Genomic DNA, 14967 nt, shown 5'->3' with positions numbered 1-14967 from the left:
GATTTATTACAACTTGACGCCGTCTAATGTATATTGAAACCGCTTTGTGTAATTAAGAGCGATGTATATTAACTTGATGCCATGCAGTCCAATGTGAATACGTTTAACTTAACATGAGTTCGTGCAGTGTAAAATGAAACGATTCATTAAAGTTTGGCGCCGTCTAATGCATACTGAAACCGTGTTGTGTGATTTGGAGCGGCGTATCAAAATTTGATGCCTTAGTACGGTGCATCGCAACAAGTTTTTCAATGCATTGTTCCATGTTAGATGGATGGAATGAAGTTTTGTGTTAAATGGTTTCATAATACATTGCGTTGAATGCAAATTTATTGGACGGGATGGAGTTTTAGACTAGACGGTGTTGAAATGCACTGCACATACTGACTTGTTTATGAATGGATTGTATATTTACTAATTTTGGCGGTAACCGCCGCCCATAGTATGGCTACCTTTGTATTTTCATGAAATCAATATCGTCAAGGAAGTAAAATATAGATATAAAACAGGTTCAAATAAAGTAGAATGCAGAAAGGTATTGACATTTTGATAATAGTGATAAATAAGAGTATATTATATGTAATAAAACTTTTCGTTCGGCTGATAAAAAGAGACGGATTTACACATTGTAAATTTCATGTAAGAAGACTATTAGCTATTTTGCAGAGTTAAATGTGTATGAACAAAATATATTTAGTTACTTTATACTGCACTGAGAATATAAATATTACTTTATAAATATGGCAACATCGCGAGATTACAGTAAATCAGTGATAGCCGCATCGGACGAAATCAAGGACATATTTTGTGAACCCTGTGTTGGTGATGGAAAACAGATAGAAGCAGAAGGATTCTGCGTGGACTGTTCAGAGTATCTGTGTGGACAATGTTATAACAGTCACGGGAGATTTAAAGCGTTCAAACACCATGTGCTCCAGGATAAGAAAAATATGCCTGTTGATGTAGCAAGAACAGGTGTACTTGATGTGTGCGTAGAAAAGTGTTCTAAACATCCATCAAAGGTTACTGAATACTTTTGTCGGTCATGTGACACACTTGGATGTAGTGCGTGCATCACTACAAACCATCGCGTATGCCAAAATGTCGACCACGTGCCGGACATTGTTGTTGACCTAGAAAAACACGAGGAATTCCAAAAGTTTGCTGAATATTTCGATAAAAAACATACGTTGCTAAAAGAAAGAAAGGACAAAATTAATTCAAGAAAAACAGAAGTACAGGACATGAAAAAGCATGCAAAGGCAGAGCTTAAAAAGCAGCGTGATGAGATTAACAAGTTTTTCGACCACCTTGAGGCCGAAATGGACAAGAAGATAACGAGCATTGACAAAAATAACAAGGATACACTAAAAGCAGCATCAGACAGGTGTAATATCATAAATGATGAATTAAACAAAATGAAAACTGCTGTCGAGACAAACAGAAAAAATGGGCAAAAATGTGAACTCTTCATAAAAATGAAAAGATCGAAACCGGAAATTAAAAAGCTTGACAGTCAGTTTGAAATGCTATATGAAGCGAGCAAGGTACAAAGATATAAACTAGTACAATCCACACAGATAGAGGAAATAATGAAAAACACAACTGAAATATGCAGAATGTTAACTGCAAAACTTGTTTCAGAGATTGATGTAAGCTCTTGCAAAGACAAGATAAAACCACGTATAGAAGGGATGTCAGTGGTACAAGGACATTACCTTACTGTTACAGACAGTAGCAACAAAGCAGTGAAAATAATAGATACAAGAAATGGCAGAGTAACGTCTGAAATAACTTTAGATTGTGATTATGTTGGGACAGTCACAAATGCCAAGAGCGGGCAAATTGTAGTTTCACTGACATCTCATGAACCTGAATACCAGAGTAATCTTCTCACACTGACTGTATCAGCGTCTGGTGTGCTAAGTAAAGGTAACGTGATAACAACAGAAAGACCGACTTACGATGTTGTTGGCATTGCACAACATCTCTATGTGTTACATCGCGATGAAATGATAGTGCTCGATATGCATGGAAATGTTCTGAAAACAATAGGTTGTGACTGCAGTTTCCTTCCTTCCATAGCTGCAAGTCCTGACAAGAAAACCATGTACTTAACAGACTATTTCAATAACAGTGTAACGAGTATGACCACCGTGGAATGCAAGATCACAGCAACCTACAAGGATAAGGATCTAGATAAACCCTTTGGTGTAACAGTAGACGACGAGGGCTTTGTTTATGTAAGAAGTAAGGGAGGCATTCATCAATTGACAAAGGACTGTACTAAGGTTCAAATTATCTCAGACGACGTGCTTAGTAGAGTCATAACCCATTCTGATGCAGATAATAGACTCTATGTGGGAGAACTTGAGAAAGTGAAAGTGTATGAACTGAAGTAGTACGTTACAATCAAAGTTCAAAAATGTAAATATTAGACCCTCTGCAGGATGCTTCAGACATGTATACTATCGACCCAATAAAGAAGATTTCTGAATAATAGGACATGTCGATCTATAACACTTTCAAGTTAAAATACTATGAAATTCTTGAAATAGTGAAAGCAGTATCTTATTATTGAAACTAAATATTTGATAATTCCCCATATCTGTTAATCTTCTGTCGATAATGAAAATGAAATTTGCTGTTTGAATATTTCAAACAAGTAAAATAACCGTAAGGTGAACCAAAAATTGACGAGTTTTGACTAAACTTGTACTGTATATTCTAAACTTAAATTCACCTCGTTCTAACGTTGAAGTAATTTTGTTGTGATTTTCCTGCCTTATAACGAAATCCGTTTGCTCAATGTCATTATAGACTAATTGTGCATTAGTTTATTTAATTCTCTTAATAATCATTCACGTGCTACGTCGCCGTGTAATTAAATACATTTAAAGGCGTACGCTAGAATTTCCTGTATATGAGATGGGCGAAAATTTTCCCAATAACAGAATTTCTTTAAACTTTGGATATTGAAGGACAATCATCTAAGAAACAAAAAAATGCAATAAAAATCATAGGTCACCGGATTCGAAAAAGAGTTATCTGCCCTTGAAAATGTCATTTTGGGGGGAAATGCCGTTTTCAAGGGCAGATAACTCTTTTTCGATACCGGTGACCTATGATTTTTATTGCATTTTTTTGTTTCTTAGATGATTGTCCTTCAATATCCAAAGTTTAAAGAAATTCTGTTATTGGGAAAATTTTCGCACCAAATTCTAGCATACGTCCTTAAACGTGACTTATCCCTTTTTCCCTGTGAAGTGTTGTTTGAATGTGGCTTTTCTCTCTTTACAACCATCACACGGCACTTATAGACTAGTTTTGTGATAGTAAATATAATTTCTTTAAGATTATCCTTTGGAAGCAAATAACACAACCAAACAAAGTGATATCAAACTTGTTTTCATTATGTCTGTTTATTTATTATATGTAATAAATGCGAAACTGCCCTCATATCCCTAGCACTGGCTTAAACAGTGTTCTATTATAGTAAAACTGAATGGGTTGGTTAAAATCCAAATCTAAATTCATGACGAATTGTCTCAAAAATATGAACTTGACACAATTTGAGGCAGCAGTGTTACAAGAATTACACTTTGCATGTCTTGATTACAGTGTGGCTTCTGATATTTTCACTTTAATGTTACCTTCCATAGCATGTTTGCTCTCTTGTTGGTTAGCTGTTGTGAATAATGTGTTGCTTTATTACCTATTATTTTAACATGGAAAGCAAATGACAAAAGATCATCGGCTATCCAAAAGGCACTTTATTTTTTATGAATGACATTTGAATACACTGATTCTGAAGCAATTTGTATCATTTCATTATAAATGCTCTCAAGTTTCTTACTACAGTTTGGAATTTTGACAAAGAAAGGCCCTGCCTTAAAAATAGCCTTTGATAGGTAATTTAATTGATATTAAATCTTTATTTGTTATGACTGATGCATAGTTTCTCTTAGTATTTTTCTTAATGTTCCAGTATATCCAGGAATATTCCACCTTAAAGTAAAATTCAGTTTTTGTCTGTACAATTTCAAATATTAAAAAATAGTTTGTACATTCTGTCATCCTTGTAAATATTTCAAAATGAATACAATACTCTTCTTCATTTCATATCTATCTAGGTAAATATATTTCCAGTATCTTGGTTTGTTATCAGTAAAATATAAGTTTTGACAACCTTGTAAAAGGTTTAAATCTAAAGTTCTTACTTTAAATACCTGCATATTTTCTTGGTTTGGAACCGCTTTGCATTAAAAATTCAGTCATGTAACGTAGTGCGGTTAAGCTAACTAGTGTTCCTGGATTCTGTGGCAGAACTAATCTGTTCTGTGCTAAGTTCTCTGTATTAAACAGGTGGAAGTCGAATGACTTCAGATACAACGTCTTTATCGAATCGTCATGGAGAACAAAGGCCTCATCCAGATAGCCGACTCAAGACCCTATGATTCATAGATATGTGTTCTTCCCATTGAGCTAACTGGTTTGGTTTTGAATATTTCCTCATACCGGTAACCTATTAGTTCTGAAATTCAAAAAGTACTTTTTATAAAACTTGATTTTTACTCACAGGAATGACTGCTCATATCCGCTTTATGATCGTATGAATGCCAAATTGATAATATTGTGTGTTTTATTGAAATTCCATCTAAAACAGTAGTTACATGGATGGTGTAATATATATTTTAGGTAATTTAGGAGTTAACAGAAGAAACATATCTTAAAAACGCACTGTTAAAACAAATATATTACTTGTAATGTTGGTATCCTAATTTGATGTGATGGCGTTTTGACGCATTTGAAGAGATTGAGATATTCCATATCTATAAAAAATAAAGAATCTTCTCTTTGTTTTATACTTATTGATGAAAAACAAACCAAGAAATAAGCAAAAAAAACTACATTGTTCACAGTGTGCAAAATATGTATTATATTTCACACATAAAACGTAGTATTTCATCAACTGGCATAAGATAAAACATAATAACGCTTGTTACTTTCAATTATGTATATACTCAATTCTAACAAGCAAAAGTTAAAAAGTGTAGGTAGAGAGGGTGTTTTAAGAATTATAAAAAGAAATTTAATTGGACTTAATAAATTTCTTTATTTCCATACTGCAGGTTGGAATACTTTTCGCATGTAAGATATGTGTAAGGGTCGGGCAGCTAAAACATACCAGTACTGAGTTTTGCAAATTTTATTCCTCGAGGAATTTCTTTCATCATGGGCATTTCACAATTAAAAACTTCAAACACCCTCTATAATATGACAATCTATACCTCTTCTTGGAATTACGCCAAAGATCAAATGAACTAGAATCTTGTTAACAACAAAACCATAAACAATCTCTCAAGCACTTTCACATTATGTGAAGTATGCTAAAACATTTCTGACTCCTAAACCTCTCCCTGCTTAAGATCAGATAAGGTAGAGTCCTTTGTTTCCCCAGCAGGTTCCACAGCCTCTCTGATTTTTGGCCTTTTTGGCCAGTCTAAATACGGAACCTGGAAATAGACAGTTTTAGTTTTTGCCTTGTTTTTGTTAGGCCTAATATTGTGACATCATTTATTAAATTCCATGGTTATGAAAGTCTGTGGTTTTGGTCAATACGATTATTTCCTTAGGATATAAATTCGCGGATCTCAACTTTTGAACATAAAACTGAATAGGAATTTTACTTGTTTGTTCGGATTTTTTCCATAGTTTGACTTAATTACAAAATTAAGTCCTCTGCAAAAATATCGAATTTCATCGTATCCTTCACAGTAAAATGTAGGGATGAGAACGAAAGAAATCTAAAATTCATATAGCTCAAGAAGCAGACAGTTTCTTTGCCTTTAATCGTCAAAATGCAAAATTTATCACATAAGCGAGTTCAAAGACGCAAACCATGACATGTCAAAGTTCTTAAACCACTCCAAAGAAGAGCGCAGTTATTTGATAATTTCTAAGTCAAACAAGGGCCACAACTTACAGTCTAGCAACCATGCGTTATTTTATCAAATTTTCTTACAAACAAAAATTTATTATGTTAATGCATAAATTTCAAACAAAATTTTTATGTCAAATCTGGGCAATAATTTCTACTGATTTAAAGCTATTATCTAACTTGGTAGTGTAAGAAGGTGAGCGCTGAAAAAACAATGTCTGTCACTACTGCACACTAATACAGTTATTAGTAAATACAGACTAGATATGTAATGCCGTTGAAACAAATAATGGCTGTCACTAGATATCACAAAACTTACACATAGACTTTAAACATTTTGTCAAATTAAACGTGTTAGTCAAGGATGATTTTCTACATTTAAATCAATATTTAATGATAAAATATTTTAACGGAAGATATTCATATTACAGCTCTAATTGCTATATTTCTTTTAAAAATGTATTTGTATTATACAGAAAGTTTCGATTAAATTGATGATATTTGACGGAAACAGCAATATGAACCTTAAAACTTTTCAAATACATTACGAGACACAGACACAAAACTATGATAAAAAGCATAGAACAATATTTAATGGAAATGTTAAAACTACTTCATCTCAGAAAAGAAATGATGTCACTTTTTATATAAATTTGTAACTACATGTTCTTGTCTTTAGGCTACGAATACATTGCCTACGTGTATTTTTTTCTAAGTGTCATGAAGATATCTCTGAAGGCATTATTAAAGTTACGTTTTTTTTTCAGTTGAAAAGCTACACTCAGGCCAGAAGCTTACGATTTGGACACTGCAGTCCATAACCTTTTGCTTACCATCTATGAGGATTATCATTGATTCCCTTCGAGATAAGGAAGCAGGTGTAGCTTGATAAAAAGGCTCACCATCTTACTCTAGTTGTTTTTATCACACACTATTTCAAACAAATGGTACTAATAGAAGATTTTGTCTTTGGTTCAGTTACTGGCGGTGATAAAAATAAACAATATGCCAGGGAAATTACCAATTTTGTGGCTGTGTATCGCTCTTTTTTCTAGACGCAGTTTGTTGCCAAATAAATTTACTCCACGGTCAAATATACATCGACGGATTTGGAGCAGGCAACAGCAATATTAGAACAAGTGTTTCGAGGTCACAAACTAGAATGACACAGGCACGCTTTCAAAAGTTGCGGACATGGGGAGGGATAAGTCATCTTTCCAATACTCATTTTTTATCTGAACGTCATCGGAATTATTTCACGACAATAACATGACGCTACTTTTGGAAATGTGGTTTAAACAATCGAGAAAACCGTAATATGGAAGGGTTTGAACTAAGACATAAACGCCCTTCCCGTAGGTGTTGAAGTTTCTTATTGAGAATACAGAAATTGTTTTTCACGACAGTTTGGATACTTGAAGAAAGATATACGTTGAGTTAATTGTCATTTGGTTATACATCTTGATGTACACAACAATATCAACTAAGAATGTTTCTGAAGCCCCAACAAATGTTCGTCTTAGACAGGGAATAGTTTTAACAATGTGGTCAAATTAAACTTTGTGCCATTCTTTTGTATGGATTTTCATTCAGCCTGTGTTAACTAACTCACATTCAGTCTGAAATGAATGACACTGACATTACTGTGCTGTTGATGCGCCTTGACTGAACACAGAATGGACTATTTAAACATTTCATACCCGAGTACGATATTGACTTTTGAACTGTGGATAGGTTGATGTTGAAAATTTAGTAATCTTATGATAATTATTTATGCTTTGCGTCATTTCTTAACCGCTTGATAGATGAATTACACTGAGAAAATATTTATGATTGGTCACCTCATGATAAATGATATATTTTAAAAGATTTGTAAGACATCAAAAGAAACTTGATGAACTTTGTAACATAAAAATGAAAATTACTTTTCTGGAGAGTTGACTTCATATCACGGGATGAAAATCTACCACCCCTTAAAACATCACAAATATAGTTACAGTTCCATAAGCGAATCTGATTATGCAATTATGGCATTCATATCCAACATGTGTGTGCATCCCAGCAAAGTGAAGAAAGTAGAAATCCCCACTCGAACTGGTTCAAATTTTACGTCAAAAGTACTCAGGTGTAAGTATGTGCCGAAAGGACAGACGCTTCCAGTGTCCTTAACAGAATCTTTTGCGAGTTAAATTTGCTAATACATTACTTACACATTGAATATATCAACTGCTTTAATAATTTTTATTACAAAGTAAATAAGTATTTGATGGCTAATTAACAGAGTACTTTCAGAAGAAAACTATTGTCCTGGAAAATGAAGACATATCATATGCAGAATGAGATGGCAGCACTGATTAAAATTTTAGTGCACATCATAATGTATTGTTTTCCCCGCTTCCGATCTCATTTTCCGCGCTTCTGGTGTCATTTTCCCTGCTTCTGGTCCCATTGTACCCATACATATTTAGCAATTATAACAGTTGAAAAAGGTTTAAAAATTATTGGAAAATGACAGCACAGGGTTAAAACAGTCGTCTAGAAAATAGAGTTACATTGCACAGCAGAAAAACACATATAGACACTTTATTCAATTGATTTTTTCTTGCAAAGTATTCACTTGCGAGAACAGAAATTTTCATGATATTTAACAAAAGGCGAAAAATGAATCTAGGAGAAAATGTATTCACATTTTTGCGTTCAATAAACATTTTCTTCTGTAACAGTAAATGCAAACTGAAACAGTCGACGGAGGAATTTGATGATTTTGACTTTATCTATGTATAACAAATTTTGTCTCTAGTTTTTAAATATCAAAATGCATTATTAACTGCGTCAGTGACGCAGAAGAGAAATGATGTAAAAGAAAAGAAAAACAGATAGCTGAGCTTAATAGTTATTAATAAAATATCATTATCGATTACTGAGTATTTTATGTTTTATAGACTTGTCTCAATGTTATAAAATTTTGTGCCTCCGCGGCTGGCATATAGAACTCTTATAGCCCGTCCTTGGGCCATCCGATACACGAAACAAAAGATACAATTAGCCAGTCCAACTTTGCAGATATTTATTTTATATCATGCATTCTTCATACTTTTCTAACATTAGTGTGTTTTCTTTTCTTTAGTTTATACTTACTTGTTTTAGCTCGATTGTGATCTAAGCTTCAAGCTTATTGGAACCACTATCGAGTCCGCTTCCTGGAAAAACCAGTACTGGTGTCATATGAGAAGTCATGGTCGTGACCCCAGTGGGGCTCGAACCCACGACCCCTGGATTGAGCGGCCGACACCTTTTCCACTAGACCACCGCTCCTCTTCTTTCTTTTCTTTAATTTAGACTTCAAAATTATCACTTGCAGGCTTCAATTCAGTGAAAAAATTAATTTATGTTTCGAAAATAAATGCAATGAAAGTAAGTACTTTTGTAAAATGTGGAATTATTATTTCTCAGTATTTCACCAGATCTAGCGCATTTCTTGCTAAACCGAATATAGATCTAATACCATATGAAACAAAATGTGATTAAGGTTCTCCTCACCAAAGCAAAAGTATTAACAGTGATACTAGTAAACGTGTGTCAACATAGAGATTCCAGCTCTCATGCGCTATTACCTCACATTTTTACATTTTACTCACCCTTTGTGTGTGTTCCATGACAGAGCGTAAACGTATAATAACGTATAATGATAGTTCCAATGGAAATGACGACAATGTTATAAAACAGCACATTGAAATGAACACTTAATGACCTTGATAGGCAATATATTCTTTTTAGAGCTTTTTTTTATACTTTTATACCAGAATAGCGTTAGCGCATGTTGATTTTGTTTCATAGCATCTGCAGAATCTCTCTGAGATACGTTATTGCTATACGCCCTACCAGACCTTGGCATCAACCAATCCCTCGGGAGTCTGCAGATATTACAACACAATCAAACATGCGTTATCCCTACAATAAAACTGGAGATAACGTCGTCTGCGATAAGATGACAGTTGGAACAAGAACAACAATTGCCATCGGATTGAGGAAATGAATGTCGGAAGTGCTATTTCCTTCGGAAAGTTGTCAAAAAAAATGTTCTCGTATTTGTTCGTGCAATAACTGTTTTGTACGACAACGAAATCAAAACCAGAGGAAAGTTAAAATATCTAGAAAGAGGTCATAGAATAAGTTATACGAATAAAAACTCACTGACCGCGTAAAGTAGGCCCCTATATCCTATTTTCGATTTCGGAAATTAAATGTCCTCCATTTTTTCAAGTTATAATGCAATTCGCTCACTTAGGTAAGCATACATGTAGGCAGATGTACGCCCTGGTATTAAAAATAAACTGATGTGAAAATTTATATTGCCAAAGAATATATTTATGGAATCTCCTCCATATGTCCTATACGTGTATGACAGTACCAGTGTAAAATGTAAAACCTGTAATCAGTTCATCTTGTTTGTTCTATAATATTCAATTTTGAAATTCCCATTCGAATAAAATATGATCTAAGACCCTTTGGTAGTACAGAATGCAATTGTACAGATAAAAGCATACTTGACTCCAATGTATAAAACGATTAAAGAAGTCAGTTTAGTTTAGCCCTAATTTTCTTAACGCATAAGAAATTGCTTTCTTTGTAAATTTAAGACAATAATGTGTAAAACATTGTTTGTATATGACTTTTAATATCATGATTTGGTCGTCAAATAGATAACATGAAAACATAGTATTTTTACATTTGTTTACATTTCAAAGTTATAGCTACAACATATGTTTTTAAATGTGTGAAAAATGTCACGAATACACTATAGACAGTCAAGAAAGCCAGTGGGCGTTAAAAGTTTCATTAAGTGTATAATATCCGCATGCATATGACATCACAAATAATGATCTTCAAACTGCGATCAGCGCGTGCATACATAGCGTGCGTTCGTGTGTGCGTGGGTGCGTACATGTCAACGATAGCCCGTGTTAGCGACTCCTCTACAAGACTGTTAATAACTCTTCGTAAAGAGTCCGTAAGATAATGAAGATGAAGCATCCCTAGTTCTTTAGTGTCCCATGTGTTAAAAAAGCTCATGTACGGGGCCCTTACCTGAATGTTAAGTTCTTTTGCGCTGGAGGAGTGGGGGGATTGAATTCAAGAAGACCGGGCCGCTATGTTCGCTCTAGCATAAATACACAGAATACTAGTATATGTAATTGTTAAACATCTTGAATTTCTTATTTATCAAACGTGCTACAAGTTTTATTTATTTAACAAAGTCATCCTTTATAAATGGAATTACAAACACGGTCAAATTGGTATATAAATGTCGTTTAAGAAGAATCAGAATGCGGTCTTTATTTGCCGGTAACCTTTATTTGCGAGTTAACTTTGTACATTTGTTTAAAACTGAATCCAGAGATAAATGGTCTCTCTAGTTATATATTTACATTTTAATGCCTTTGGGTCACTTTGTCGAAAATAAAAGAAAAAGAAAGAAACCATGGCATATGCATAGATCTGTTTACAAATGTTCTCCTATTACAGATGTAATGACTAGTATTACGCTTGAAATATTACGTCTACCTATGTTCATGAAGTCAATATCGTCAAGGAAGTAAAATATAGTTATACAGATGTGTGGATAAAGTGGAATGCAGAAAGATATTGACATTTTCATTAAAGCGATAAATACGAGTATGTTTGATATACATTTTCGTTCTTGTAAACCACGGACTGATAAAAAGAGATCGCTTTACACATTATAAAATTTACGTAAGGTAAAACTTGACTATTTTGTGGAGTTGATTGTATATGAACAAAATAGACTTAGTTATTTTATACTGCACTGAGAATATAAATATTACTTTATAAATATGGCAACATCGCGAGATTACAGTAAATCAGTGATAGCCGCATCGGACGAAATCAAGGACATATTTTGTGAACCCTGCGTTGGTGATGGAAAACAGATAGAAGCAGAAGGATTCTGTGTGGACTGTTCAGAGTATCTGTGTGGACAATGTTATAACAGTCACGGGAGATTTAAAGCGTTCAAACACCATGTGCTCCAGGATAAGAAAAATATGCCTGTTGATGTAGCAAGTACAGGTGTACTTGATGTGTGCGTAGAAAAGTGTTCTAAACATCCAACAAAGATTACTGAATACTTTTGTCGGTCATGTGACACACTTGGATGTAGTGCGTGTATCACTACAAACCATCGCCAATGCCAAACTGTCGACCACGTACCGGACATTGTTATAGATCTAGAAAACAACGAGGAATTCAAAAAGTTTGCTGAATATTTCGATGAAAAACTTACGTTGCTGAAAGAAAAGAAGAACAAAATTAATTCTAGAATGACTGAAGTAGAGGAAATGAAAAAGCAAGCAAAGGCAGAACTTAAAAAGCAGCGTGATGAGATAAACAAGTTTTTCGACCATCTTGAGGCTGAAATGGACAAAAAAATAGCAGACATTGACAAAAATAACAAGGATACACTGAAAGCAGCGTCAGACAGATGTAATATCTTAAATGATGAACTAAACAAAATGAAAAATGCCATAGAGACAAAAAGAAAAAACGGCCAGAAATGTCAACTGTTCATAAAAATGAAAAGATCGGAACCGGAAATTAAAAATTTTGGCAGTCAGATTGAAATGCTATATGAAGAGAGCAAAGTACAAAGATATACACTAGTACAATCCACACAGACAGACGAAATAATGAAAAACACAACTGAAATATGCAGAATTTTAAATGCAAAACTTGTTTCAGAGATTGACGTAAGCTCTTGCAAAGACAAGGGAAAACCATATATAAGAGGGATGTCAGTGGTACAGAGACATTACCTAGCTGTTGCAGACAGTGAAAATAAAGCAGTGAAGATAGTTGATACTAGAAATGGCGGAGTAACATCTGAAATTAGTTTGGATTGTGATTGTGTTTATAGTGTCACAAATGTCAAGAACGATCAAATTATAGTTCCATTGATATCTTATGCACCTAAATTCCAGACTAATCTTCTCACTCTGACTGTATCAGTGTCCGGTGTGCTAAGTAAAGGCAACGTGATAACAACTACAGAGTCAGCTTGCGATCTTGTTACTATTGCACAACTCGTCTATGTGTTACATGGCAATGAAATCAAAGTACTCGATATGCATGGAAATGTTCTGAAGACAATAAGACGTGTCAACAATTACCTTCCTTCTATAGCTGCAAGTTTTGACAAGAAAACCATTTACTTAACAAACTATGTCAATAACCGTGTACACGGTATGACCTTGGAAGGCATGATGACAGCAACCTACATGGACAAGGATCTACAAAATCCCTGTGGTATAACAGTAGACAATGAGGACTTTGTCTATGTAAGAAGTAACGGAGGCCTTCATCAGTTGACAAAGGACTGTACCAAGGTTCAAATTATCTTAGACGACGTGCGTGGTACAGGCATAACCCATTCTGGCGCAGATAATAGACTCTATGTGGGAGAACTTGAGAAAGTGAAAGTGTATGAATTGAAGTAGGGCGTTACAATCAAAGTTCAAAAATGTAAATATTAGACACTGCAGGATGCTTCAGACATGTAAACTATCGACCCAATAAAGAAATTTTCTGAATAACTTTCATGTCCAAATACATGTACTATGAAATTCTTGAAATAGTGAAAACACTGTCTTATTATTGAAACTAAATAATTGATCATTCCCCATATCTGTTAATCGTCTGTCGATAATACAAATGAAATTTGCTGTCTGAATATTTTAAACAAGTAAATTTACTAAAAGTTAACGTATGGGGAACCAAAAATTGACGTGTTTTGACTAAACTTGTACTGTATATTCTAAATTTAAACTCAACTCGTTCTAGCATTAATTTAGAAGTCATTTTGATGTTGCCGTGATTCTCCTGCTTTATAACGAAATACGTTCGCTTGTAATTATAGACTAATTCTGCTTTCTTGTTTAGAATTAGGCTTATTTAATTACCTAAAGACTCCAAAATATAGCGGTTCAACTAAAAATCATGTGTTACAAGAATCACATTCTGCATGTCTTGATTAAGATGTGGCTTCCGATATTTTCAATTTAATGTTACCTTCTATAGCTTATTTGCTCTCTTATTGTTTAGCTGTTGTGAATAATGTGTTGCTTTATTACCTTTTATTTATGAAATGGAAAGCAAGTGACAAAAGAAGATCATCAGCTATCAAAACGTCACTAATGACATTTGATTACACTTTGATTCTGAAGCGATTTGTATCATTTCATTATAAATGCTCTCAAATTTCTTACTACAGCTTGGAATTTTGACGAAGAGAGGTGATGCATAGTTTCTCTTAAGTGTTTCTCTTAATGTTCCAGTATATCCAGGAATATTCCACCATATAGTAAAATTTAGTTTTCAAATATAAAAAATATTTTGAACATCCTGTCATCCTTGTAAATATTTCAAAATATATACAATATAGTCTTCTTCATTTCATATCTATCTAGTTAGCTATATGCCTTTTATCTTGGTTTGCTATCACTAAAAGGTAACAGTTTTGACCACCTTGTTCTTACTTTAAATACCTGCATGTTTTATTCCGTTTGTTAGTCTTGGTTTAGCACCGCTTTGCAACAAAAACTCAGTCATGTAACGTTGTGCAGTTAACCTAACTAGTGTTCCTGGACTCTGTGGCAGAACTAATATGATCTGTGCCAAGTCCTCCGTATTCAACAGGTGGAAGTCGAATGACTTCAGACACAATGTCTTTATCCAATCGCCACGGAGAACAAAGGCCTTATCCAGATACCCGTGACTCAAGACCCCACGATTCATTGATATGTGTTCTTCCTATTGAGCTAACTGATTTGGTTTTGTATATTTCCTCATAACCTATTATTTCTGAAATTCAAAAAGTTCTTTTTATAAAACTTGATATTTACTCACAGGAATGACTGCTCATATCAGCTTTATGATCATATGAATGCACAGATTGATAATATTGTGTGTTTTATTGAAATTCCATGTAAAAGTTACATGGATGGTGTAAT

General features: G+C 34.0%; 2 protein-coding genes across 2 annotated transcripts; both read left to right on the top strand.

Moving 5' to 3' along the window:
* The first annotated feature begins 546 nt into the window (after nt 1–546).
* LOC128552555 (uncharacterized) lies at nt 547–2992 on the top strand. Its single transcript, XM_053533604.1, has one exon. The coding sequence runs from the start codon at nt 741–743 to the stop codon at nt 2400–2402; it is 1662 nt and encodes a 553-aa protein (XP_053389579.1). The 5' UTR covers nt 547–740; the 3' UTR covers nt 2403–2992.
* An 8593-nt stretch (nt 2993–11585) lies between these two features.
* On the top strand, nt 11586–14354 carry LOC128552557 (uncharacterized). Its single transcript, XM_053533606.1, has one exon. The coding sequence runs from the start codon at nt 11797–11799 to the stop codon at nt 13453–13455; it is 1659 nt and encodes a 552-aa protein (XP_053389581.1). The 5' UTR covers nt 11586–11796; the 3' UTR covers nt 13456–14354.
* The last annotated feature ends 613 nt before the right edge of the window (nt 14355–14967 follow it).

Source organism: Mercenaria mercenaria, unplaced genomic scaffold (assembly GCF_021730395.1).
Source record: "Mercenaria mercenaria strain notata unplaced genomic scaffold, MADL_Memer_1 contig_2905, whole genome shotgun sequence".
Lineage (NCBI taxonomy): Eukaryota > Metazoa > Mollusca > Bivalvia > Venerida > Veneridae > Mercenaria > Mercenaria mercenaria.
This window is presented reverse-complemented; position numbering and strand designations above follow the sequence as displayed.

Coding starts and splice junctions, on each gene's coding strand:
- LOC128552555 (XM_053533604.1), top strand. CDS start 741: ATGGCAACATCGCGAGATTACAGTAAATCAGTGATAGCCGCATCGGAC.
- LOC128552557 (XM_053533606.1), top strand. CDS start 11,797: ATGGCAACATCGCGAGATTACAGTAAATCAGTGATAGCCGCATCGGAC.